Genomic DNA, 25000 nt, shown 5'->3' with positions numbered 1-25000 from the left:
AAGAGTAAACTTACAAACCTTGTTTTTAGCACCTTCTAAATAGCAGCTAAGTAAAGTAATCAATAGCTGCTATTCATCAAAGAGCCTGTTTAACTTTTTTGACTATAAATGTTATACTGTCTATATACTAAAGTACACAACCAAGCAATGACAAAAAAAAATAATTAAGACTGTAACATTGACTTAGCTGTCGAGGAGAAAGCAGGCAACTTCAGCGTCTCTTCTGAAATCTTTCTGCTGCATTAGCTCTTTCCACCTTGAAAACGCTATCCCGACATTTACTCTTTTTTTTTGCAATCTCCGGTCACGTTTCCTTTTTCGTTCAAGTCTGGACTTTTTTTGGGACGAGGATGTCTTCTCCTGTGGCTCGGCATATGTATGGTCCGCCATTACAAATAATAGAGCAATCAGCAGTTATAGGAGTGCAATACAGCCGTTTAAACTTGCCGGGAATGCGCCTCTCACTGCTCTCCTCCTCCGTTTATGCTGCTTTCAGTCACGTGACGCTGGCTCTGAGTCTGAACGAAAACGCGTTGTGGAAACGCGTTTGGTTGGTACTTTTTGACCCTCTCTGCTATTATAGTTTTTCAAGATGGCGGAACGACATGGAAGCCTCCGTGAACCTACCCGTCCCATGTACATAAAGATAATAAATTCTTCATTTACGAGGATAAGTCAGATAATTTGCAGAGGTATTTGTACACCATTGAGGACATATTTATGAATAAAAATATTGATTTCAGATAATAAAATACCTAAAAACCTACACAGTGTCCCTTTAAGCAGTGGGGTTACTCGAGCCTGCTTAAAAGCTGTGGGAGAGGAACCAGTGTGAAGAGAGGTGTTGATGATGTGTGTGAGTGCGGGTACAACCGAGGAAGAGACGGCTTGAAGTAGATTAGTGGGAAAAGGATCAAGCGGACAGGTGGTAGGGCGATTGGAAAGGAGGAGTTTGGAGACATCTGCCTCTGAAAGTAGAGAGAACGAGAGTAGAATGTGTGTGGTAGCTGGTAAGATGTGTGTGTCAGTTTGTGGATTGGTAAATTGGCCGCTGATTGTGGTTGTTTTATTTATGAAGAATGTGGCAAAGTCGTCCGCTATTCACTATTTGTGAGGCGGCGGCGAGCTCTAACGCACATACGTGTTCTTCTTATGCGTTTCTTAGAGGTTGAATTCATATAAAAATATGCCAAACTTCCCTTACTACTTCAGAATAGGATGTCTACTTCATAAATTGTATGAAAATTGTGGAAATAATGGTTCAGATCTCTCAAAACACATATGTAAATGGAGGCGCCCTTATATGGGCAGTAATGGAGTCTGGTTGTGACCTAGTGGAAGCGTTCGGTACTGCGCCCAAACAAAATCTCACTGAAAGCTCATTTTTTGAGATATCAACCTAAAATTTGGAACACAACTTGTTCAGAGTTTTGACTTTGATTTTCTTGCAGTTTTAGAGTCCACCAGGCTTTGAAAAAAATATTTTATATAAAATATGAATAATTACATTTTTCATAAAGTCAAACTTCTATAACCCTTTTTTCTGTTTCACTTTCTTAATTTGTTTAACTTCTAAAAAAATCTGCCAAATGTCTTCTTTAAAACAAGACCAATCTTGCATATTCCAAAGCATTCTTGAATTACAACCATTTAAGTTCAGATCGTGCATTTTCATGTTTATTCAAATAAGGAGTGCGACACTCAAGAGGTTAACCTCTTTGTTAGATTTTGGATATAGCTAGTTCAATGCGCACTGACCGCCACAGTGTTCTTGTCAGAGAACTCAGAGTCATGGATAGATGATAGCCTTTTAATGATTGCTTTGGCATCAACATGGATAGACATGTGCAAGGTTTTTCTAAAACAATGAAAGAAAATAACAATCAACATAAATCACGTAAGTGTTACATTGTAGATCTAAATGAGAAACTTGGCATAAAATATTATTGCACAAAATATTCCTTATACAAGTTATAACGATCGCTACTCAAACTTCAAAGGATTGACGGCATATAATACAGCGTCCAATTCACGTGCGGCAAAACAGTCACTTTAATATAGGCGAAAAAACACTATCTAAAACAAATACACTTGCAATATAACATTAATATTCAAATAACACTGGACTTACTTATCTGTTACTCGTACAATGTCCTTATAATGCAAGCAATCCCGCAAACTTTCCAGTCAGAACGGCTGATGCAACTCTATAGTGCTACGCTTATTCTCAGACTACTAAATCAGCGTAGGCTCCGCCACTGCGCTGGTTGCGCACTATTCAATGACGTACAGCGCTGATTCTGTGCATCTCCGTTATTATGCTAAACATGGAGAATTCAGAACAGCCGCCCCCACATTTGAGAAGCAAATGTGATTAGTAGAATTCTTTATGTTTGCGGATTTTCTGTATTATCTGGCAGTCCGGGAAGTGGGATAAGACGGGCTACAGGTCGTGTGTAGATTTTATCCCGTACTTGAATTTCAACAGTTCGTACACAGTCATCTCTGCTTGGAAGGAGTTTCACCACACGACCTACAGGCCACCGGGCTCGTGGTAGGTTGGGGTCAATTATCATTACCACGGTATCCAGTGCAAGGGGCTCTGTTGGATGCTGCCATTTGTAGCGGGGATGAAGGGTTGGCAGGTAATCTCGTAGATAACGGATCCAAAACTGGTCTATTAAGTTCTGACAATGCCGCCATCTACGTCTTCCTATAGTCTCCGGAGCGTAAACGGCTTGTGGCAAAGAAGCGTCCCGCCGCCCCATGAGAAGCATATTTGGTGTTATAGGGTCGGGGTTAGCTACGTCAGCTGAAACATACCCTAGAGGCTTGGAATTGAGGATCCCTTCCACTTCAACTAGGATGGTGTGAAGTACATCTTCCGACAATGATTGAGCTCCCACAGCGACCTGGAGTGCACTCTTGATAGAGCGAATCTCCCGCTCCCATGCTCCTCCAAAGTGCGGTGCATTAGGGGGATTGAATTTGAAATCAATTTGGTAATTTGCCAATTGTTGTTGAAGCTGCGGTTCCAATTCCTTGAAAGCTGTTTGGAGTTCCCTGTCAGCTCCTTTAAAATTCGTGCCTTGATCTGAAAGGAGTTCTGCTGGTTTGCCTCGCCGGGCAATGAACCTGCGGAGGGCTAGTAGGAAGGCATCTGTATCCAGTGAATTAAGGAGATCCAAATGAATGGCACGTGTCGTCAGGCACTTAAAAATCACTCCCCACCGTTTCTCATTTCGTCTGCCTATCTTGGAAATGAATGGCCCAAAACAATCAACGCCTGTTGAGAAGAAAGGTGGGCGGAAGATGCGTAGACGAGCCTTGGGCAGATCTGCCATTTGAGGAACTTTAGGCTGTGCTCTCCATCTCTGACATTCTGTGCAGTGAAGTTGGTACTTTTTAATGACTTGTCGACCTCGCAAGATCCAATACTGTCTTCTGATTTCTGCAAATAATCTCTCAGATCCAGCATGTAGCAGCTGTTCATCATAGTCTTTAATTAGAAGCATAGTAGCTGAATGACGAGGGTCGAGGACAATGGGATGAATATCAAGGTCACTGACATGCTGTAACTGCCGTAGCCTCCCACCGACTCTTATGAGGCCTGTTGTTTGGTCCAGCTCTGGTGATAGATTTCTGAGTCTGCTGCTGCTATGAACTGGCTGGCCTGCCCTCAGAGAAACAAGCTCTTCAGGAAAACTTTGTTCTTGGCAAGCTCGCAGCAGAATAGCTTCTGCTTCACGGTAACTGTTAATCAATTGAGTCTGGTTTGGCTCTGCCGCCCCATGGCATTGCTGACGTACAGCCTCGACAAGGTCCTTCCATGAATCAAACTGGTTTGCGTCTGGAATATTTTGTGGTACCGATGCAAAACTACAGAAAGTCAGACCTTTTAGTTCGTTGGACTTATGTGGCTGAGTGATGGTTGGTCTCTTAGGCCATTCATCTGAAGCTTGCAAGAGGAAAGACGGCCCATTACTCCATCTGCTCGGTCTAGTAAGCTCTAGAAGTGTTTTGCCCCTTGTCAAGTCATCAGCTGGGTTATTAAGTGAGTCAACATAACGCCATGATCGCTGATCTGTCAGTTCTTGTATTTCGGATACACGTGTGCCGACAAATACCTTGAACCGGCATGACTCTGATTGTAGCCATTCTAGAACAGTTGTAGAGTCTGTCCATAGCGTGGTCTGATTCAAGCAGAATGACAATTCTGTATGGATTAGTTTTGTCAGCTGTGCTCCAACCAGCGCTGCGCACAACTCTAACCGTGGTATGGTCTGTTGACGTTTTGGAGCCACTTTTGACCTGGCCATTATGAAGGAGACATTGGTCGTGCCCTCATAAGTTGTAGAGAGGTATGCTACCGCTCCATACGCCCTTTCCGACGCATCACAGAAAACATGAAGGTGGTGCTCATGTTCAGGATTATCCATTGCTTCAGGAACATAGCAACGCTGGATTGAAACTGAGCTGAGGTGTGGTAATTCACTCTCCCAGACATTCCAAGACTCACGCAGGTCTGCAGGGAGGTCTGGGTCATCCCAATCTCTTTTCTTTGACCATAGCTGCTGTATGAGAATCTTGGCTCTGGTGGTAAAAGGCGTGATGAAACCCAAAGGGTCATACTGACTCGCTAGTATCTTGTAAACTGTACGCATTGTTAGTGCTGAATGTTTGATAGGTCGGTACTTGTAACCCAGTGTGTCTGTTCTACAATTCCAGCAAAGTCCTAATGCGGGTTCTTGAGGGTCACACCGATTGTGTTCAAGCCACAGTTCCATGTCCTGGGATCTAGCATCAGATGGTAAGTGAGCCACTACTGATGATCGGTTGCTCGTCCACTGCCTAATTTCAAATCCGCCATCCGCCAGTATTGCACGCAAGTCATCCACTCTAGTCTTGGCTGCTTCAGCAGTAGGTAGACTCTCCAGACAATTATCAACGTAGAAACCAGATTCGACAGACTGGATGAGGTTAGTAGTGCTGCGTGGGTGTTCTTTGACGTGCTTTTGTAGTGCATAGATAGCACAGCAAGGACTGCTGGTTGTCCCGAACGGTAGCACCTGCCATTCATATACTTTCGGCGGGATCTCCCGTAGTAAATCCCGCCAAAGGAATCTCAGTAAGGGTCTGTCCTCAGGTAACAGTCGAACCTGGTGAAACATACCCTTGATGTCTCCACTGATCGCAACACAGTGCTGTCGAAATCGCAGTAAGACCCCGAGCAGGGATGGTCCCAGGTTTGGTCCTGGCAGGAGCTGCTCGTTGAGTGAAGTACCTTTGTAGACGAATGAACAATTGAACACCAGACGTGCCTTACTATTATGGTAGACGAGATGATGTGGCAGGTACCAGGATTCCTCCGATTCATTCGCTTCTTTAACTGTGATCTCCTTGACGTAACCTGCTTGAATAAGTCTATTCATCTCACATTGATAGTCGGCTGCCTTCTCTGGTTGATCCCGTAGTCTCCTTTCGGTACTGCGGAGATTGGCAAGAACAGACTCCTGAGGAGCACGGAACTTGGTGGAATTATCAGTTCTTAACAAGGGAGCAGCATAGCGCTGAATTCCATCGATTAACACCCTGCAGGTCTTGCCATCTAGGATCTCAATAGATTCTTGGTCCTGTTTAGATCGAGTTAACAGCTTTTCACTGCGGTTAGGTAGAGCATCTAACTTCCACAGTCGCTCTACGTCTCTAAAGAGGGTGTCATAGGCTGCTGCAGCGGTAATAAAATAACTCTGATGAGTGGAAGTTGACCGATTTGAAAGACCTTCAGGACCTTGAAGAGTCCACCCAAGTCTTGTACGGACTGCAACTGGTCCAATCTGAGTGTCTACATGAATTGTTTCCACTGCAGTAATCAGAGAGCTATTATCTGAGCCAATCAGCAACAAGGGCTGAACATTCTTGAATGACTGCAATGGAATATCTCTCAAGTGGACATGTCGACGTTGAAGAGCTTTCACTGGGTAGCTCTGTTCCACAAGATCTAATCCATCTGCAGTGAAGGCATTCTGGATTCTGTACTTGACTACTGGATTGCTTCTGGAGGACACATCAAAGGTAACAACTAAGCCAGTCAGGAATGTGACATCAGGACGGATAGTACGTAAGGCTAAAGTTTCCTCCTTCCCTTCCAGCTTAAGCTGTTGAGCAGCGGCAGGTAGCAGCATGGTACGTTCAGCTCCGTCATCTAATATCGCAAAGGTCTCAATTGTTCTGTCCTCATGATGTAGAAGCACCGGCACAACTTTCAGTAGTACTCGACCTGAGGGACTGGAAGGTGTGAGATAGATCCTACTGTTTAATGCACTGGTGTGCTTAGTCTTGGATCGCTGTTCAGCGATTCCATGGAGGACTTGGAGATGTATCTCCCCACAGATTCCACATGGTTTCTTCAAATTACAGTCCTCTGGATGATGGGAACGGCCGCATTTCCAGCACCGTTTCCCTTCTGCTATCCATTGCATGAGGGTTTCTGTAGATTGCTCCTTTATTTCTGCGCACTGGGTTATGTAATGCTCTTTGCTGTGGCAGAATAGGCAATGGACTTTGGATTTCTTCCATTGAGAGGGCTGAGATACAGGCTTAGATGATTTGACACTTGGGGATTCTGTACCATGGTAGACTGAAGCATTCTGTCTTTTCGATCGGGTTGAATCCTTTCCCTGAAGTGAGTAGGAGGATTTCTCCTTTTGATAACGTTCAACTAGTCTACTGGATAGACGCTGTTGTTGAGCTTTACTCTGCAGCCAACCAGAAAAGTCCTGAAGATTATATGGATTGAGGCTGGCGACATTCAACTTGCCTTGCATTTGTAAGAACTCAATGAAATTGTCTCTGAGATACTTGGGTAGTTTGCTAAGGAGCCGGTCTACATGGGAACAACAGCTGAGTTCAATGCCTCTCTGGCCCTCCAGGGACAGCAACATACTCACAAGAAGATGAATCCTTAAGGCAAATGACTGGAAACTACTAGCTTCACCGACCTTCACATCTGGAGCGTTGAGTATGGCTGCTATTTCGCTCTGTGCTAATTGATGTGGCTGTCCATAATGCAACTGTAGGGCCTGCATTGCTGCTGTATATGGCCGAGCTTCATGTCGACAAGACTGTCCAATCATTTGAGCCTCTGGAAATTTAAGATGTTCTAGAAGCACGTGATATTTGTATTTCTCTGACAGCTCAGGATGTGGGTCTAGTAGATTATCCAAAGCTAGTTTCAGATTGGCGAAATCCCTTTCACTGTCTACAGCAAAGTCTGGTATGGAAGGTTTTGGCGCTCCATATAAATTAATGGGAGGTGGAGGAGCTGTCTGACAATTACCATATTGTGGCCAAGTTACTTGTTGTGCTGGGTAGTGAACACCATGTGCACCAGCATAACTAGGCTGTGCTGGGTAGGCACTAGGATAATTAGGACGGCAGCCAGCATAAACGGAAGGTACAGAGTGTTGCATCGTATGTATTGCAGTCTGAGGATTAGTGACCCATTGCTGCTGGGACAAAAAGGGGCCACCCTCAACTCCTAAGGACCTTCTAAGTTCCGGAGGTGACTTATCTTCATACTGCCTTTGTAGGAGTGAATGTCCTTGTAAGGCAGTATCAGAAACTATAGGGAGTTGTGGAGACACAAAGCATGATGATGGAATTGAGTCAACTGAACTCATATTATTCAGTGCAAGCGTTTGCTGGGCAGACTGAGCTTCTATGGTACCCTGTGCCACGTTTCGTATAACAGGAACTTGTGAGATCGGAGGTAATTCGGCTCCCCTTTGTGTAGGGCTCATTATATCAGGCGGAGATTTTGCAAAGTCAACCGGTGTCTTTGTGAAGTGTGGAGCAGTCGAGGTAATGTTATGAACGGACTCAGGGGAAAGTGCTCCCTTCTGAGATGCTATATCTGCTTCTTGGAGTGAGAGGTTATCTGCTTCCTCGTCCAGTAGGAAATCATTAATGCGTTTTAACATATCCTGTCGACGCTGCTGCCTTTTCTCATAAAGAGACAGTCTGCTTGTAAGCTGTGCAATCTCAGCTGACTCCTCCATCTCAGCTGCAGAGATGTTTTCCATCAATTTTCTCAGGGACATTTTATCAGTTGATTGAACTTGTTCTGTTCTACGTACTGGTGTAGACATACTCGGCAAGGATAATGTTCTGTCCACAGCTCGATTTACTGCTGAAGGCACTGTATGTGTTTCTAGTGAGCTTAGTGGGGGACTAGTTGACCTTGAAAGGTTATAGTCCATAACATAGTCCTCCAAGTGCTTAGGAAGTGTACTCCGTCTCACCGGTCTCCCAGCTGATTGCTCTGAACTGGACGGGTTATCATCATGCAATGACATATCTGTAGTAGTCAGCCTCCGGCTCGAAGGACCATGTTAGATTTTGGATATAGCTAGTTCAATGCGCACTGACCGCCACAGTGTTCTTGTCAGAGAACTCAGAGTCATGGATAGATGATAGCCTTTTAATGATTGCTTTGGCATCAACATGGATAGACATGTGCAAGGTTTTTCTAAAACAATGAAAGAAAATAACAATCAACATAAATCACGTAAGTGTTACATTGTAGATCTAAATGAGAAACTTGGCATAAAATATTATTGCACAAAATATTCCTTATACAAGTTATAACGATCGCTACTCAAACTTCAAAGGATTGACGGCATATAATACAGCGTCCAATTCACGTGCGGCAAAACAGTCACTTTAATATAGGCGAAAAAACACTATCTAAAACAAATACACTTGCAATATAACATTAATATTCAAATAACACTGGACTTACTTATCTGTTACTCGTACAATGTCCTTATAATGCAAGCAATCCCGCAAACTTTCCAGTCAGAACGGCTGATGCAACTCTATAGTGCTACGCTTATTCTCAGACTACTAAATCAGCGTAGGCTCCGCCACTGCGCTGGTTGCGCACTATTCAATGACGTACAGCGCTGATTCTGTGCATCTCCGTTATTATGCTAAACATGGAGAATTCAGAACACTCTTAAAAATATATATTTATTTATTTTCCCTTTAAAGGGATAGTTCCCCCCAAAATGTAAACTCTGTCAATAATTACTCTCCCTCATGTTGTTCAACCCCGTAAGACTTTCGTTCATCTTCAGAACACAAAGATATTTTTGATTAAATCTGAGAGCTGGATCACTCCTCCATAGGCTTCAATTGTAATCGAAACTGGCCGGCCCAGAAAGTTATTAAAGACATCGTTAAAATCGTCCGAGTGACTACAGTGGCTCAATCTTTAAGTTTATCAAGCGACGAGAATACTTTTTGTGCGCAAAAAAACAAACAAAAATTCAACGACTTAATTCAACTATTCATTTCCTTCTCCGTGGGCCTCGAGAACAACATGAGGGAGAGTAATTACTGACAGAATTTTCATTTTGGGGTGAACGAACCCTTTAATCCTTTAATATATAATTATATTTAGTCATTAATAAATACTGTATAGCTGGATAATATATATTAAATAAATAAAACGGTAACTTTACAATAAGGTTAATTAGGTAACATAGATAATGTATTAAATAACATTAACTAACCATGAGCAATACATTTGTTACAGTATTTATTAATCTTTGTTAATGTTAGTGAATAAAAATGCAGCTGTTCATTGTTTGTTCATGTTAGTTCACAGTGCATTAACTAATGCTAACAAATAAAACCTTTGATTTTAATAACGTATTAGTAAATGTTGAAATTAATATTAACTAAGATTAATAAATGCTGTAGAAGAGCAGTTCATTCTTAGTTCATGCTAACTAATGAACCTTATTGTAAAGTGTTACCAATAAAACATGTATTCTAATTGGCTAAATTACCGGTAGTATCCAGCGATACATTATTTATTTTTATATAATTATATTTAGTAATTAAAAAATAATTAAAATTCTTCAAAAGTCATTGTAATTTCAATCCATGGTAAACAATAATGTATTTGTGCATTTGTGTGTGTGTGTGTGTTTCCCTGGACCGGCCACTAGAGAGCGCCGCTGCTTCATGTTTCACACTCATCGTTATTCCTGACGCTGCACTGACAGGAATGAGTTTAAACCTCTGATATCTGATATACTGTGAAATGTGTGAATATTAATATTTCTGCTTCTGATTGCACCTTTATCTATCTCTCATGTGGGACAACATGTGTACTTTTATTTGGTGCTTATTCCGAATCGCTTAGTCTGTGCTGAGAACATACAGTTTTGCTAACGTTCCTATTATTAGGTTATTAAAGTTATTTCTGAACGTTCAGTTAAAAAAAATGTTTTAATAACGTGTTTTTTTCTTGCTCAATTTATCAATGTCGTTTTATAAACATTATGGGAACGTTACTTTTGAATTTAAAAAAAAAAACATCCAACTGAAATCTTTTTTAAAAAATGCGCCATGAATAATGTTTTTGTTCTAATGTTCTAATGAACATTATTATAGACCAGATAACTTTGAATGAACGTGCAACGTTCTTGTTACTGAAAGAGCGTTTGTTCATAACGTTGACAGAACGTTTTGTTGGCAGGCACACACACACACACACACACACACACACACACACACACACACACACACACACACACACACACACACACCCTGTTAATGAGTCTCCTGTATGCCGGGTCACTCTCTCTCTCTCTCACTCTCTCTCTCTGCTTCACCAATCATCATGCTCAGACAGGAAGTGGCGGTGTGTGACTTCCTGCTGCGCGCGCCCTGTGATGACCTCCTGTTTAAAGCGCGTGTCTGATAAACGCGCTCAGGAAGATTTCAGTTCACAGTCTCACACTCACTAATGGAGGAGACACAGGAAAGACAGCGTGACCCGCTGCACACACACACTTACTCACTCACACACTCACACACACACACACACACACACACACACACACACACACACACACACACACACACACACACACACACACACACACACACTCTCTCTCTCTCTCTCACACACACACACACACACACACACACACACACACACACACACACACACACACACACACACACATCAGTCTCTCACAAACAGTTGTTAATGCCAATCAATCTGTAAGTGTCTGTTACAATTCAGCTTCAATTCAGTTTAGTAGAATATTTAGGATTATTTACAATTTAGACTAACTCAAACAAACACGATCTGGTTAAACCGGTTTGACTTTCACAATTTATTACACATTTAGTGTCAAAATTATATTCAGTCTTCAGTCCACAGATTCTTAGACATTATGTTGAAAATAACCTCTTTAAGATGATCGCCACAACAACTTAAACCAGAAAGAGAAAAGGAGAAAATTAGTTCTATCAGTCTATGATATATGTATATAATTTATTATATTTTATCGTATTATGTTTTATTGTTTTGTCCCAGTCCCGTGACTGACAGCTCAGAAATCAACCAATCAGAAACTAGTTTATAAACGCATAAACACCCGCGAACACACACACACACACACACAACCTCCGTGAACATGAAGTAACACACACATCACGCTTTCCACACACACACACACACACACACACACACACACACACACACACACACACACAACCTCCGTGAACATGAAGTAACACACACATCACGCTTTCCACACACACACACACACACACACACACACACACACACAACCTCCGTGAACATGAAGTAACACACACATCACGCTTTCCACACACACACACACACACACACACACACACACACACACACACACACACACACACACACACACACACACACACACACACACACACACACACACACAACCTCCGTGAACATGAAGTAACACACACATCACGCTTTCCACACACACACACACACAACCTCCGTGAACATGAAGTAACACACACATCACGCTTTCCACACACACACACACACACACACACACACACACACACACACACACACACACACACACACACACACACACACACACACACACACACACACACAACCTCCGTGAACATGAAGTAACACACACATCACGCTTTCCACACACACACACACACAACCTCCGTGAACATGAAGTAACACACACATCACGCTTTCCACACACACACACACACACACACACACACACACACACACACACACACACACACACACACACACACACACACACACACACACAACCTCCGTGAACATGAAGTAACACACACATCACGCTTTCCACACACACACACACACACACACACACAACCTCCGTGAACATGAAGTAACACACACATCACGCTTTCCACACACACACACACACACACACACACACACACACACACACACACACACACACACACACACACACACACACACACACACACACACACACACACACACACACACACAACCTCCGTGAACATGAACACACACATCACGCTCTCCACAGACCGGGGCATGTTGTCACACCAAATAAACGATTACAGAGTTTATGATTGACTGTTTAATGACTTTGCATTGAAAAATATGATGTGATATGATATGAAACAACAACCGAGATCCTGACGTCTAGACACGTGACACCCGATACACCCGCTCTCATTAATGAGCCATGAAGAGAAGCTGTTGTAAATCTGCGTTAGAAACACACAACACACACAGGTCTAGAGCTCAGATGAAACCAGGAGAAAGTTTCACTTCAATCTTCAGATCTTTCAGAGAGAGCAAATCCAGCTTTTCATATCAGTGACATTTTACATTCTCCTTCCCACAGGAGCCTCGATGAGTCTCGGGATCATGTGTCTCATCTTACCCTCAAAGCCTCTGACATGAAGCTCAGAGAAACAGGACTCTCTCTCTCTCTCTCTCTCTCTCTCTCTCTCTCTCTCTCTCTCTCTCTCTCTCTCTCTCTCTCTCTCTCTCTCTCTCTCTCTCTCTCTCTCTCTCTCTCTCTCTGCTCTGTGGTTCAGGGTCTGAACACACATTAATGGTCACTGTGTGCATTACCATGGTAACGGTGAGATCTGCAGCTCGAGCGACTCAGCAAGGGTTAATGACAGGAGACCGGGGCATGTTGTCACACCAGTGTCAGACTGCGATTACAGTCTGTCTACAGAGTTTAAGATTGACTATTTAATGACTTTGCATTGACTAATATTTAGCTTACAGATCATTGATCAATGATATGAAATTAGAACATACCACACATCTGACATTTTGATTATGGAAAAATATTTTAACTTATAAAGTGCTGTCAAATCGATTAATCGCATCTAACATACAAGTCTGTTTATATTAGATGTGTGTGTGTGTGAATATATTAAATATAGGCTATTATTTATATGCATGCAGAAGTTCACTCGTATACACTGGTCTGGACCGAAATCATCAGAAATGTTCCGGAATGGATCATGTGTGTGTGTGTGTGTGTGTGTGTGTGTGTATGAATGGATCACATGTTCCTTTAAATGAAAAGACTCGCATATAAACCGCTGCGCGTTCTGGGGGGTGCGCGCTCTCGCCCAGCGCACGCGGCCTGCTAATGACACGAGCGTATGCGCGACCGCGCTCCCATCAAACACACACAGATTAATGTGATGATTAATATGATCGACAGATTATGAGCTGTTTCCACATCTTCAAAATCGCTCTTTTGTAATGTGTGCAAAACATCACTAACAAACCAACGACAATAAACATATTTACAATTACCGCGAATTATTAGGAGCCTATTATAAAATAATTGTAGCTAAATATAGCTAGTCTATATAACAATTATGCAAACATATTTTATTTTTCCCACAAGCAAGTTCTATCGATAACAATAAAGACAGTTTGTGTTATGTAGTAGTTATTACATTTCTTAAAACGCATTTTTATTCATTTGTATGCACGTCAGGATATTTCCACAGATATCCGTCATTTCCTGCATGTGGAGTGTGTCATGCACGAGCACGAGCACGAGCAGGAGAAGGAAAAGCAGAGCTGATGTTTTCTTGTGAGAGAGAAAGGCTTTTGTCGGTGATTGATAAATAGTTCCTGTGAGGTTAAAGTGTGTGTCAGCGCGAGCGTGCTCTGGAGCTGCAGCGCGTGATTTCTCTCTCTCACACACACACACACACACACACTTCGCCAGCCTAAACTAAAAACAGCCTGTGCTGTCCACAATATAATCCTAATTTTAAGAAAGCCTGTCTTCTTCTCCTTCGTTTTCTCCATTTCCCCCATTTATTATGAATTCTGACCTTTGTTCTCATTTCAGTGTGTGTTCTGCACTCGGTCTGAAGACGCATAGAGTTAAAATTCATATGCTCAGTGAATATAGAAGATTTTCAGACGACACTGGAATAAAAGGAAAACTTCTATCCTTATTTTTTAAAATAATGAATTGCTTTGCAGAGGCAAAATATCGGTAATACTTTATTTTACAGCGTCATTGTTACAAATGGTACATGTAGTTATTGTAGCAATAGCTGTAAATTATGCACAATTACATGCAATTAACCCTGAACCAAACACCTACATGTTAATTATTATCATAAGTGCTTTATTAAAATTACACTGTAACACTGACACCTTGAAAACTGTGTAACCAAATGTTGCACGTGCATAATCGAGATCTTATTCTAATCTAGATAAATTACATTGCATCTAAATCTGAACTGACCGTATAATTTAAACATAAACATTAATTATGAAATATCTAAAGGTCTATTATAAGAATCGAAACTCGTCATGATCATGTAGGCTATTTTTTTTTTGTTGCATTTTATACACTTGGTTTGTATTAAAGGCTTTAACTTGTTAGTCGCAAATGACGTTAACTTGTTATTGTACAGTTCGTAAGTTTGTCTTCTCTCGCGCGCGCGCCTTCAGAAACTCTGACCAATGAGCGCGCGAGTGACGGTAAGACTGGACAGCTCGAGCCCGCTTCAGACACACACACACACACACACGGTACCTGAGGATGAGCTCATGCAGTGAAGATTCCAAGCCGAATATAAATAGAAATAGAAATACAATAGAATAGAATAGAATAGAATAGAATAGAATAGAATAGATGAACGGTCTGCGAATGTTGTGGGAATATTGATCACAAACAAAAGGTGGTGAGTATACGTTAATGTTAACATATTTTTGTGAGTTTTACTCTGGAATAATGATAATAAAATTAAATAGGCCTACTATAGCATTTTTTAAATGATCATAATTTGAAGATATAAATGCTTGATTAACTGCACCGCGTGTCTGTAATCAGGCTTATGAATTACGCGGAATATTATTCAATTCAATTCAATTCATTTGTATAGCGCTTTCCACAATACATGTCGTTTCAAAGCAGCTTTACAGAAAATGCATGCTTCTACAATTTAGAGTTATGTATTTCAGAAATGATGCACGTGATTAATCTGCTTTTGCTTTTGTTTATTAGCTGGGAAACGGCAGATTGATAAAGTTTCGCTGCTGTGTGTGTGTGTGTGTGCGTCTGAGGCCTGCGCGGGTCAGATGCGCGTCCACGCGTCGGTGTCACACACCTGTCCGGTGAGCTCTGCGCGTGTCGCTGGATGGACTGACACTTTCACGGGGTTTGAACTCTATTCGCGCTGAGATGAAGGAGAAGTCAAAGACCGCGGCGAGAACGCGCCGGGAGAAAGAGAACAGCGAGTTTTACGAGCTCGCCAAGATGTTGCCGTTACCGTCCGCGATCACATCTCAGCTGGACAAAGCGTCCATCATCAGACTGACCAGCAGCTACCTGAAGATGCGCCTGGTGTTCCCGCAAGGTCAGAGCTCTTCAACACACACACACACACACACACAGTCCTCTTTCAGTCAGCGCGCCAAACATAACGCGTTATAGTTCCATAACAGTCCGTTCCGCGAAACATTAACGGCGCTGCGAAATTATTATTATTCACTAAGAAAAAAAAATCCTCTTTGTTGAGCCAAAAAGTGTTCCCATGTGTGGGAAAACACCCCTTTGGAAACTTTATTTTTAATAATAATAATAATAAAAATAATAAGGAACCATTTTAGGCCGGTGCTCGAGCTATATTTCCTTAAGTTCTTCATGATGTTTCGATATGTTCAACATATCAGAGTCAGAGAGGAAAATGCGTTGAAATGCCACATAAATTCTTCCGTTCTCTATCATATTCTATTTTTCATTAGGCCTAAAGTATGTCTATTTGTGGGTCTGAAGTGTCAGATCTGCATTCAACGCGCTCTAAAAATATAGACTAGCACGAAATTATAAATATTCTGTCATAGTAACAGTAAAGCTGCAAACGACGTGTATTTTTAAAAGCGTTATGCAAATAAAGCGCGTGCTTCATTATAGCTTGATTAGGTTACACTTTATTTGTATATATTGTCTTGTTTTCCAGTGCAAATATTTAAACATTCTTATACATCGAGATACATTTACACGGTATACAGTGTTATTACACATGTTACTATAACTGTAAATTATGCATAATTACACGCAATAACCCCAAACCAAACCGACAATAATTACGGCAATATATTACAATAATATGGTAAGATTTGCAATATCATATGCAGCATAACGGGCTGTTTTTTTTACAGCTATAATAACTGAACATTCAATATATAAATGCGCTCAATAAGCTGATCAGCTTCCTCCACTTTTCAAATCGATTTTACTTTAAAGGAAATACATTAAATAATTGTTCAGATTCTAAATGTATTCCAGTGTGTCTGAAATGCTTGGAAATAAACATTTTGAACCAGTTTTTTTGATAGATAGATAGATAGATAGATAGATAGATAGATAGATAGATAGATAGACAGAGAGAGAGAGAGAGAGAGAGAGAGAGAGAGAGAGAGAGAGAGAGAGAGAGAGAGAGAGAGAGAGAGAGAGAGAGAGAGAGAGAGAGAGAGAGAGGTGGTGTTTGTGAGAGGATGAGTCGCCCTGATCTCTCGCGGTCACGAGCGTGCCTGCGCACCCTGCGCGCTCATTACACCGGGCGCGCGTGAGGCTGTCTGGACTCCGCGAGCACGAGTCACTTAAGAAACAGATGAAATTATAATTGATGCTCGAGCGGATGATTTTCTTCTTTCTTTGAAGCCACATCTGTGAGAAACATCATTTTCATGAATTAAGCAGCTTTAGTTTCAGCGATGCCAAGACAATTATCAACGTGAAATAATTAAAGCGGGTTTTTTGGGGGGTGTAAATGTTCGAAGTTTTCGTCACACCATATTGTTGTTTACATTTACCCAAATCTGTGGAGAATAAATGTTTGACCAGAGACATAAGAATATTAAAATTAAATGAGAACAAACTTTAATAAGTCATATAAATAAAAACACTTAGTCGAAAAACACACTTAATTTTGTGTCATGTGTTAATTTAGTTCATTTCTGTGCCTGCAATCTAATAAACACAATATCTTCACGCGGGCTTTTCCTCATATTCATCAGCACTGGAAACACACACACACACACACACACACACACACACACACACACACACACACACACACACACACACACACACACACACACACACACACACACACACACACACACACACACACACACACACGTGGAGGAAACGCAAACTGAGGAAAAGGCCATAACGTTGGCCAATAATAATAATAATAATAATAGCCTAATAATAGTTATCATTAATAGTAGTAAAATAATATACAATAATAATGTATTATAATTACAATAGACAAAAAAAAAATATATTTTTTTTACATTTGGTCGGAATAGTCCCCATATAACTCACCGCAATGTGCGAATAATTACACTGATGGATCAATTCAGAAACCGGGCAAGAGTCCAGCAGTGTGTGTGTGTGTGTGTGTGTGAGAGAGAGAGAGAGAGAGAGAGAGAGAGAGAGAGAGAGAGTGAGAGTAAGTGAGTGGGTGAGTGTGTGTGTGTTTGTCAGGAGGTGTGTGTGTGTAGGCCTACATGTGGCATATACAGGCTTGTGAGCAAGTGTGTATTAACATGTCAGTCACGTGATTTGCGCGTGTTTGCGGCTGATGTCCGTGATTTGCTTTCCCGACGGCAGTGTTTGTTCACGAGCTTAGATTCACTCACACTATCGATAGTCTCTCTCTCTCTCTCTCTCTCTCTCTCTCTCTCTCTCTCTCTCTCTCTCTCTCTCTCTCTCTCTCTCTCTCTCTCTCTCTCTCTCTCTCTCACACACACACACCATTTATCATAGGCTAAGTGAATGTTATAATAAGGATTATGAGTATATACGTTATACAATTACAGATAATAACAATACAATTATTATTATGATATTTTATAAAATATTATAAAAGGCTTGAATTAAAAACAGATTTAATTATAGCTGAATGTAAACATGTAAGTTGTAGCACTATGATATATACCCAAGTGCACAAAACCTGCTGAATCCGTGTTGTGATTATGAGTTATTGATAAAGACGTGTGGTTATGAGTTATGATAAAGTGATTATGAGTTATTGATAAAGACGTGTGATTATGAGTTATTGATAAAGACGTGTGATTATGAGTTATGATAAAGACGTGTGATTATGAGTTATTGATAAAGACGTGTGATTATGAGTTATTGATAAAGACGTGTGATTATGAGTTATTGATAAAGACGTGTGATTGTGAGTTATTGATAAAGACGTGTGGTTATGAGTTATGATAAAGTGATTATGAGTTATGATAAAAACGTGTGACTATGAGTTACTGATAAAGACGTGTGATTATGAGTTATTGATAAAGACGTGTGGTTATGAGTTATGATAAAGTGATTATGAGTTATGATAAAGACGTGTGATTATGAGTTACTGATAAAGACGTGTGATTATGAGTTATGATAAAGACATGTGATTATGAGTTACTGATAAAGACGTGTGATTATGAGTTATGATAAAGACGTGTGATTATGAGTTACTGATAAAGACGTGTGATTATGAGTTACTGATAAAGACGTGTGATTATGAGTTATTGATAAAGACGTGTGATTATGAGTTATTGATAAAGACGTGTGATTATGAGTTATTGATAAAGACGTGTGATTATGAGTTATGATAAAGACGTGTGATTATGAGTTATTGATAAAGACGTGTGATTATGAGTTATTGATAAAGACGTGTGATTATGAGTTATGATAAAGACGTGTGATTATGAGTTATTGATAAAGACGTGTGATTATGAGTTATTAATAAAGACGTGTGATTATGAGTTATGATAAAGACGTGTGATTATGAGTTATTGATAAAGACGTGTGTGTGTGTGTGTGTGTGTGTGTGTGTGCAGGTTTGGGGGAGGTGTGGGGTCGAGCCCGATCTAGAGAGAACACTGCACAAGAGCTCGGATCGCATTTACTCCAGGTAATAATCAGCAAGATGCTCCAGGTAATATGAAGACTTTTTTATTATTATCATTTAATAATTTAGAAATATTGCAGGAAATGTTTTACATGTAAATAATAACAACGGTTACACTTTATTTTAAGGTGTCATTGTTACAGTGTAATTATATATTTAAGTTCTGAGTAATATTAAGCAACTACATGTGCTTACTATAGGGTTAGGATAATGATTGAGAGTTATTTGCATGTGATTATGCATAATTTACTGTTATTACTATAGTAAGTACATGTAACAAGGACACTGTAAAATAAAGTGTTACTGAGGAACCCTGAAACACGCATGCCTGGTTGTCAGTGTCTAACGAAGCTTGTTTGCAGATCGCTCTGTGAGTGTGTGTGTGTGTGTGTGTGTGTGTGTGTGTGTTTCTGTCATGACCCGTCTGATATTCTTGATCTGCAGACGTTAGACGGGTTTATATTTGTAGTTGCTGCAGATGGAAAGATCATGTATATTTCTGAGACGGCGTCGGTTCATCTGGGACTCTCACAGGTGAAGAACACACTAACATCTGACGGATGCCATGTTCATATGTGTGTGTGTGTGTGTGTTCATCTGGGACTCTCACAGGTGAAGAACACACTAACATCTGACGGATGCCATGTTCATATGTGTGTGTGTGTGTGTGTTCATCTGGGACTCTCACAGGTGAAGAACACACTAACATCTGACGGATGCCATGTTCATATGTGTGTGTGTGTGTGTGTGTGTGACCCTGGACCACAAAACCAGTCACATGTCGCACGAGTGTATTTGTGGCAATACATTATATGGGTCAAAATTATCGATTTTTCTTTTATGCCAAAAATCATTAGGATATTAAATAAAGATTATGTTCCATGAAGATATTTTGTAAATTTGCTACCGTAAATATATATAAAAATATTTTGATGAGTAATATCGCGAACATAAATGCACAACTTTAAAGGCGATTTTCTCAAAGTTTTGATTTTTTTGCACCCTCAGATTCCAGATGTTCAATAGTCATATCTCAGCCAAATATGATCATATCCTAACACACCACACATCAATGGAAAGCTTATTTATTCAGCTTGATGTATAGATCTCAGCCCTAGTGACTGGTTTTGTGGCCCAGGGTCACACACACATTTATATCGTGTCGGACGACTGTATGTTTGTTCGGAGCGTTTGACTGAGGCTCGATGGAAGCTTGTTTCCGCTACTATCAAATATTTTAAAAGATAATTGTGAACTTTGATCTCACAATTGCTCCAGTAGAATGACAGAAGTCCTTCCACACAGGTAGAGCTGACGGGAAACAGTATTTATGAATATGTTCATCCGGCCGATCATGACGAGATGGCGGCGGTTCTGACGCCACAAGCGGCGTATCACACACACTTCGTCCAAGGTAAGACAATACACACACGGTTTGCAAACTCACTTTATCTAGAACAACACATTTCTAATTGGTCGATGTCTTGTTATGGAGGCGGGCATATGCAAATGAATAAGCCCATGTGACATCACTCAGTGTTTTTGAGTTTGATTAAATCTGCTTTGTTTATAATGAAGAGGATGTTTTAAACTCTGAAATTTGCAGAATGTACAACACTTCTTGTATGTCAAAAGATCACGGCAAATTTCATGACTCCTTTAATAATGTAATAAGACCGTTCAATAATTGTTTTATCTTAAAGTCCCCTCGTAGTCAAACATTTTATAGGACCTTCGGGTCCAAATGGGCCGGAAGGGTGGGATTAATATTTATTTTAAAAAAATCATAATTTTTTTTTTTTACTTGTTTTTTATAATATTTTTTCTTTTCTTTTTTGGTGTTTTGAGATAATTTCAAAAATAAAAATGATTTATAATAAATATTATTATTGCAATAATTATGACCAATTTTTTCCCCATTGAATATAATAGATTTTTTTTTTTTTTTTTTTTTAAAGCTGTATTTCATTTTAGACTCAAGCCTAGGCCTCATGAAAGCAATTTTTGAAATGAGATGGATGCCATCTGGTGGACAAACTGAGCATTTTAAAAATTCAAAACCCATATGTAATCTGAATTTATTAGTGTGTATGTGTATAAAAGTGTGTGTGTGGATGTGTCTGTTTTGCACTCTTGATGTTTTATAGATTCACCCCTTCACTGTTGTGTGCTTTTTTTCTGGATCGTGGCTGATTTGTAGATTGTACGCACAAAATAACTCTGTATTTTCACATTTTTGCCAATTTCCCATTCATTTCCTATGCGGGTCCATTTGGACCCGAAGGTCCTGAGTGTGACTATTTTTTTTACAACCACTTAGACTATTCAAATCCTGTCCCCAATTTTTTTGGGTGTTCATATACCAAGTACCAACAAAGTCACCAAATTTCGGACCATTCCGATAAAGCTATGATTTAAAAAAAAATTTTTTATTTAAATGCTTCGGGTCCATTTGGGCCGAAGGCCCCCAGAGGGTTAAAACTCATCTTTGATCAACAAAATGACATATTTAAGCATCATTAATTCTTCATGCCTTTAAATATCTTGAATGTAACTCGTGCCTCATTTAGTATGCGCGGTTCTATGAATATGCAAATGAGCCCCGCCTCCACTCACTCACTCAGCTCAGAGATCCACTGGTTGACGATCACACGTTGATCTGATTGGTTACAAGCTCGTTTGTGACGTCAGAAACACCAGCGATTTCAAACCGTGTTTTTGAGACTGTCTTTGGTTCACTGCAGTTTAAAGGAGGAAATACTCAGCAATGCTGTCGACTTATGAACTTACACATGGTTTGAGTATAATCATAAACAACATGAAAAGCTTGATTTTCACCACAGGGGGACTTTAACATTTAGTGAGTGTTTCCTGATTACCCAGAAAACCAAAACCCAGTCGATGAATGTGAATTATTCTCATTTTAGAGTACGAAGTTGAGCGATCGTTCTTCTTGAGAATGAAATGTGTTTTGGCCAAACGTAACGCTGGGCTCACGAGTGGAGGATATAAGGTACGACTTTACTAATATTTTGAGTTAGGTTTTAGTAACGTGCCGCAGACAGTAAGAGCTGACCTTTGACCCCAGGTGATCCACTGCAGTGGGTACCTGAAGATCCGGCCGTTCGGGCTGGACTCGTCTCTGTTCGACGGCTGCTATCAGAACGTGGGTCTGGTGGCGGTGGGACACACTCTCCCGCCCAGCGCCGTCACCGAGATCAAACTCCACAGCAACATGTTCATGTTTCGGGCCAGTCTGGACATGAAGCTCATATTCCTGGACTCAAGGTGGAGCGTGCGCTGTAATACACACCACACACACGTCACACACACACACATCAGGGTTTCTGTCTCGCTTTCCAGTGCAAATATAGCAACATTCTTAAATCAAAATAAATGTACTTTTTCTGGAATGTTTCAGTTGATGTTTGTTTTTAAATGTAACGGTTTTTAAATGTTTCTTGTTTCAGAACGTTCAGATTCAAAAGTAACGTTCCATAATGTGTGAGAATGATACAGTGTCACTGTTCCCGTAACGCTCAAGAAAACACATTCTTGGGATATATTTATGTTAGCTTGTAAAGTTTTCTTTTCTGAAAAATGCATCAAAATGAAGTGAGTTTGAGATTAAAACAAGAACAAATATCTGCCAATAGAGTCAGGAAATTAATCCCGTTTTCTCTTTGAATTAAGATTATTTTTCTGACTCCATTTTCAGATAGTTGTTCTTGTTTTAAACACAAACTGATGCATTTTCACATCTTGATATCTCCAGTCATGTTCTCCTCCAGTAGTGCATCTTGATTTGAGAATGTGGAGATATGAGCGCTGTGAGGAAGAGCTTGATGTGTTTCAGGGTCAGTGCTGACTCTAGTGTGTTCTGTGTCTATAAGGGTTTCAGAGCTGACAGGATATGAGCCACAGGACCTGATTGAGAAGACCCTGTATCATCACGTGCACAGCTGTGACAGTTTTCACCTGCGCTGCGCTCATCACCTCTGTGAGTCTGCATCATACAGTCTGTTATTCACTTCTGATGAGCTACTGTTATTCATATATATATACTGTATTTATATCGTGTCAGAGGATAATATGTTTGTTCAGTGCATTTGACTGGCACTATAGAAGCTTGTTTCTGCCACAGAAAAGATAATTGCAAGTTTACATCTCGCAATTCTGACTTTATTTCTCACAATTGCGAGATATGAATTCAGAATTGCGAGATATAAATTCAGAACTGCGAGATATAGTCAGAATTGCGAGATATAGTCAGAATTGCGAGATATGGTCAGAATTGCGAGATGTGAATTCAGAATTGCGAGATATAGTCAGAATTGCGAGATATGGTCAGAATTGCGAGATGTGAATTCAGAATTGCGAGATATAGTCAGAATTTGCGAGATATAGTCAGAATTGTGATATATGAATTCAGAATTGCGAGATATAGTCAGAATTGCGAGATATAGTCAGAATTGCGAGATATAGTCAGAATTGCAAGATATGAAGTCAGAATTGCGAGATGTAGTCAGAATTGCAAGATATGAATTCAGAATTGCGAGATATAGTCAGAATTGCGAGATATGAATTCAGAATTGCGAGATATAGTCAGAATTGCGAGATATAGTCAGAATTGCGAGATGTGAATTCAGAATTGCGAGATATGAATTCAGAATTGCGAGATATAGTCAGAATTGCGAGATATGAATTCAGAATTGCGAGATATAGTCAGAATTGCGAGATGTGAATTCAGAATTGCGAGATATAGTCAGAATTGCGAGATATGAATTCAGAATTGCGAGATATAAATTCAGAATTGTGAGATATAGTCAGAATTGCGAGATATACGAGATATAGTCAGAATTGCGAGAGATATAGTCAGAATTGTGAGATATGAATTCAGAATTGCGAGATATAGTCAGAATTGCGAGATATAGTCAGAATTGCGAGATATAGTCAGAATTGCAAGATATGAATTCAGAACTGCGAGATATAGTCGGAATTGCGAGATATAGTTGGAATTGCGAGATATAGTCAGAATTGCGAGATATGAATTCAGAATTGCGAGATATAGTCAGAATTGCAAGATATGAATTCAGAATTACAAGATATAGTCAGAATTGCGAGATATGAATTCAGAATTACGAGATATAGTCAGAATTGCGAGATATAAATTCAGAATTGCGAGATATAGTCAGAATTGTGAGATATGAATTCAGAATTGAGAGATATGGTCAGAATTGCGAGATATAGTCAGAATTGCAAGATATGAATTCAGAATTGCGAGATATAGTCGGAATTGCGAGATATAGTCAGAATTGCGAGATATACGAGATATAGTCAGAATTGCGAGATATAGTCAGAATTGCAAGATATGAATTCAGAATTGCGAGATATAAATTCAGAATTGCGAGATATGAATTCAGAATTGCGAGATATAAATTCAGAACTGCGAGATATAGTCAGAATTGCGAGATATAGTCAGAATTGCGAGATATGGTCAGAATTGCGAGATGTGAATTCAGAATTGCGAGATATAGTCAGAATTGCGAGATATAGTCAGAATTGCGAGATATAGTCAGAATTGCGAGATATAGTCAGAATTGCGAGATGTGAATTCAGAATTGCGAGATATAGTCAGAATTGCGAGATATGAATTCAGAATTGCGAGATATAGTCAGAATTGCGAGATATA

The 25000-nt window shown here is 40.2% G+C and overlaps 2 protein-coding genes across 2 annotated transcripts in view; one reads left to right on the top strand and one right to left on the bottom strand.

Annotated features, from left to right (window-relative positions):
• Positions 1 to 25000, bottom strand: part of naga (N-acetylgalactosaminidase, alpha) — a 138265-nt gene that overhangs the window by 91544 nt on the left and 21721 nt on the right. The window lies entirely within an intron of this gene.
• The window catches only part of sim1b (SIM bHLH transcription factor 1b), a 19407-nt gene continuing 9388 nt past the window's right edge, over positions 14982 to 25000 (top strand). Inside the window, exons 1-8 of the mRNA XM_056242719.1 lie at positions 14982 to 15069; positions 15393 to 15744; positions 19238 to 19335; positions 19753 to 19842; positions 20614 to 20722; positions 22236 to 22321; positions 22397 to 22596; positions 23202 to 23308. Coding sequence (XP_056098694.1) covers positions 15570 to 15744; positions 19238 to 19335; positions 19753 to 19842; positions 20614 to 20722; positions 22236 to 22321; positions 22397 to 22596; positions 23202 to 23308 — 865 coding nt within the window. The 5' untranslated portion in view covers positions 14982 to 15069; positions 15393 to 15569. The remainder of the gene's footprint in view (positions 15070 to 15392; positions 15745 to 19237; positions 19336 to 19752; positions 19843 to 20613; positions 20723 to 22235; positions 22322 to 22396; positions 22597 to 23201; positions 23309 to 25000) is intronic.

Source organism: Rhinichthys klamathensis, unplaced genomic scaffold (assembly GCF_029890125.1).
Source record: "Rhinichthys klamathensis goyatoka isolate OS25496 unplaced genomic scaffold, OSU_Roscu_1.1 h1tg000747l_1, whole genome shotgun sequence".
Lineage (NCBI taxonomy): Eukaryota > Metazoa > Chordata > Actinopteri > Cypriniformes > Leuciscidae > Rhinichthys > Rhinichthys klamathensis.
This window is presented reverse-complemented; position numbering and strand designations above follow the sequence as displayed.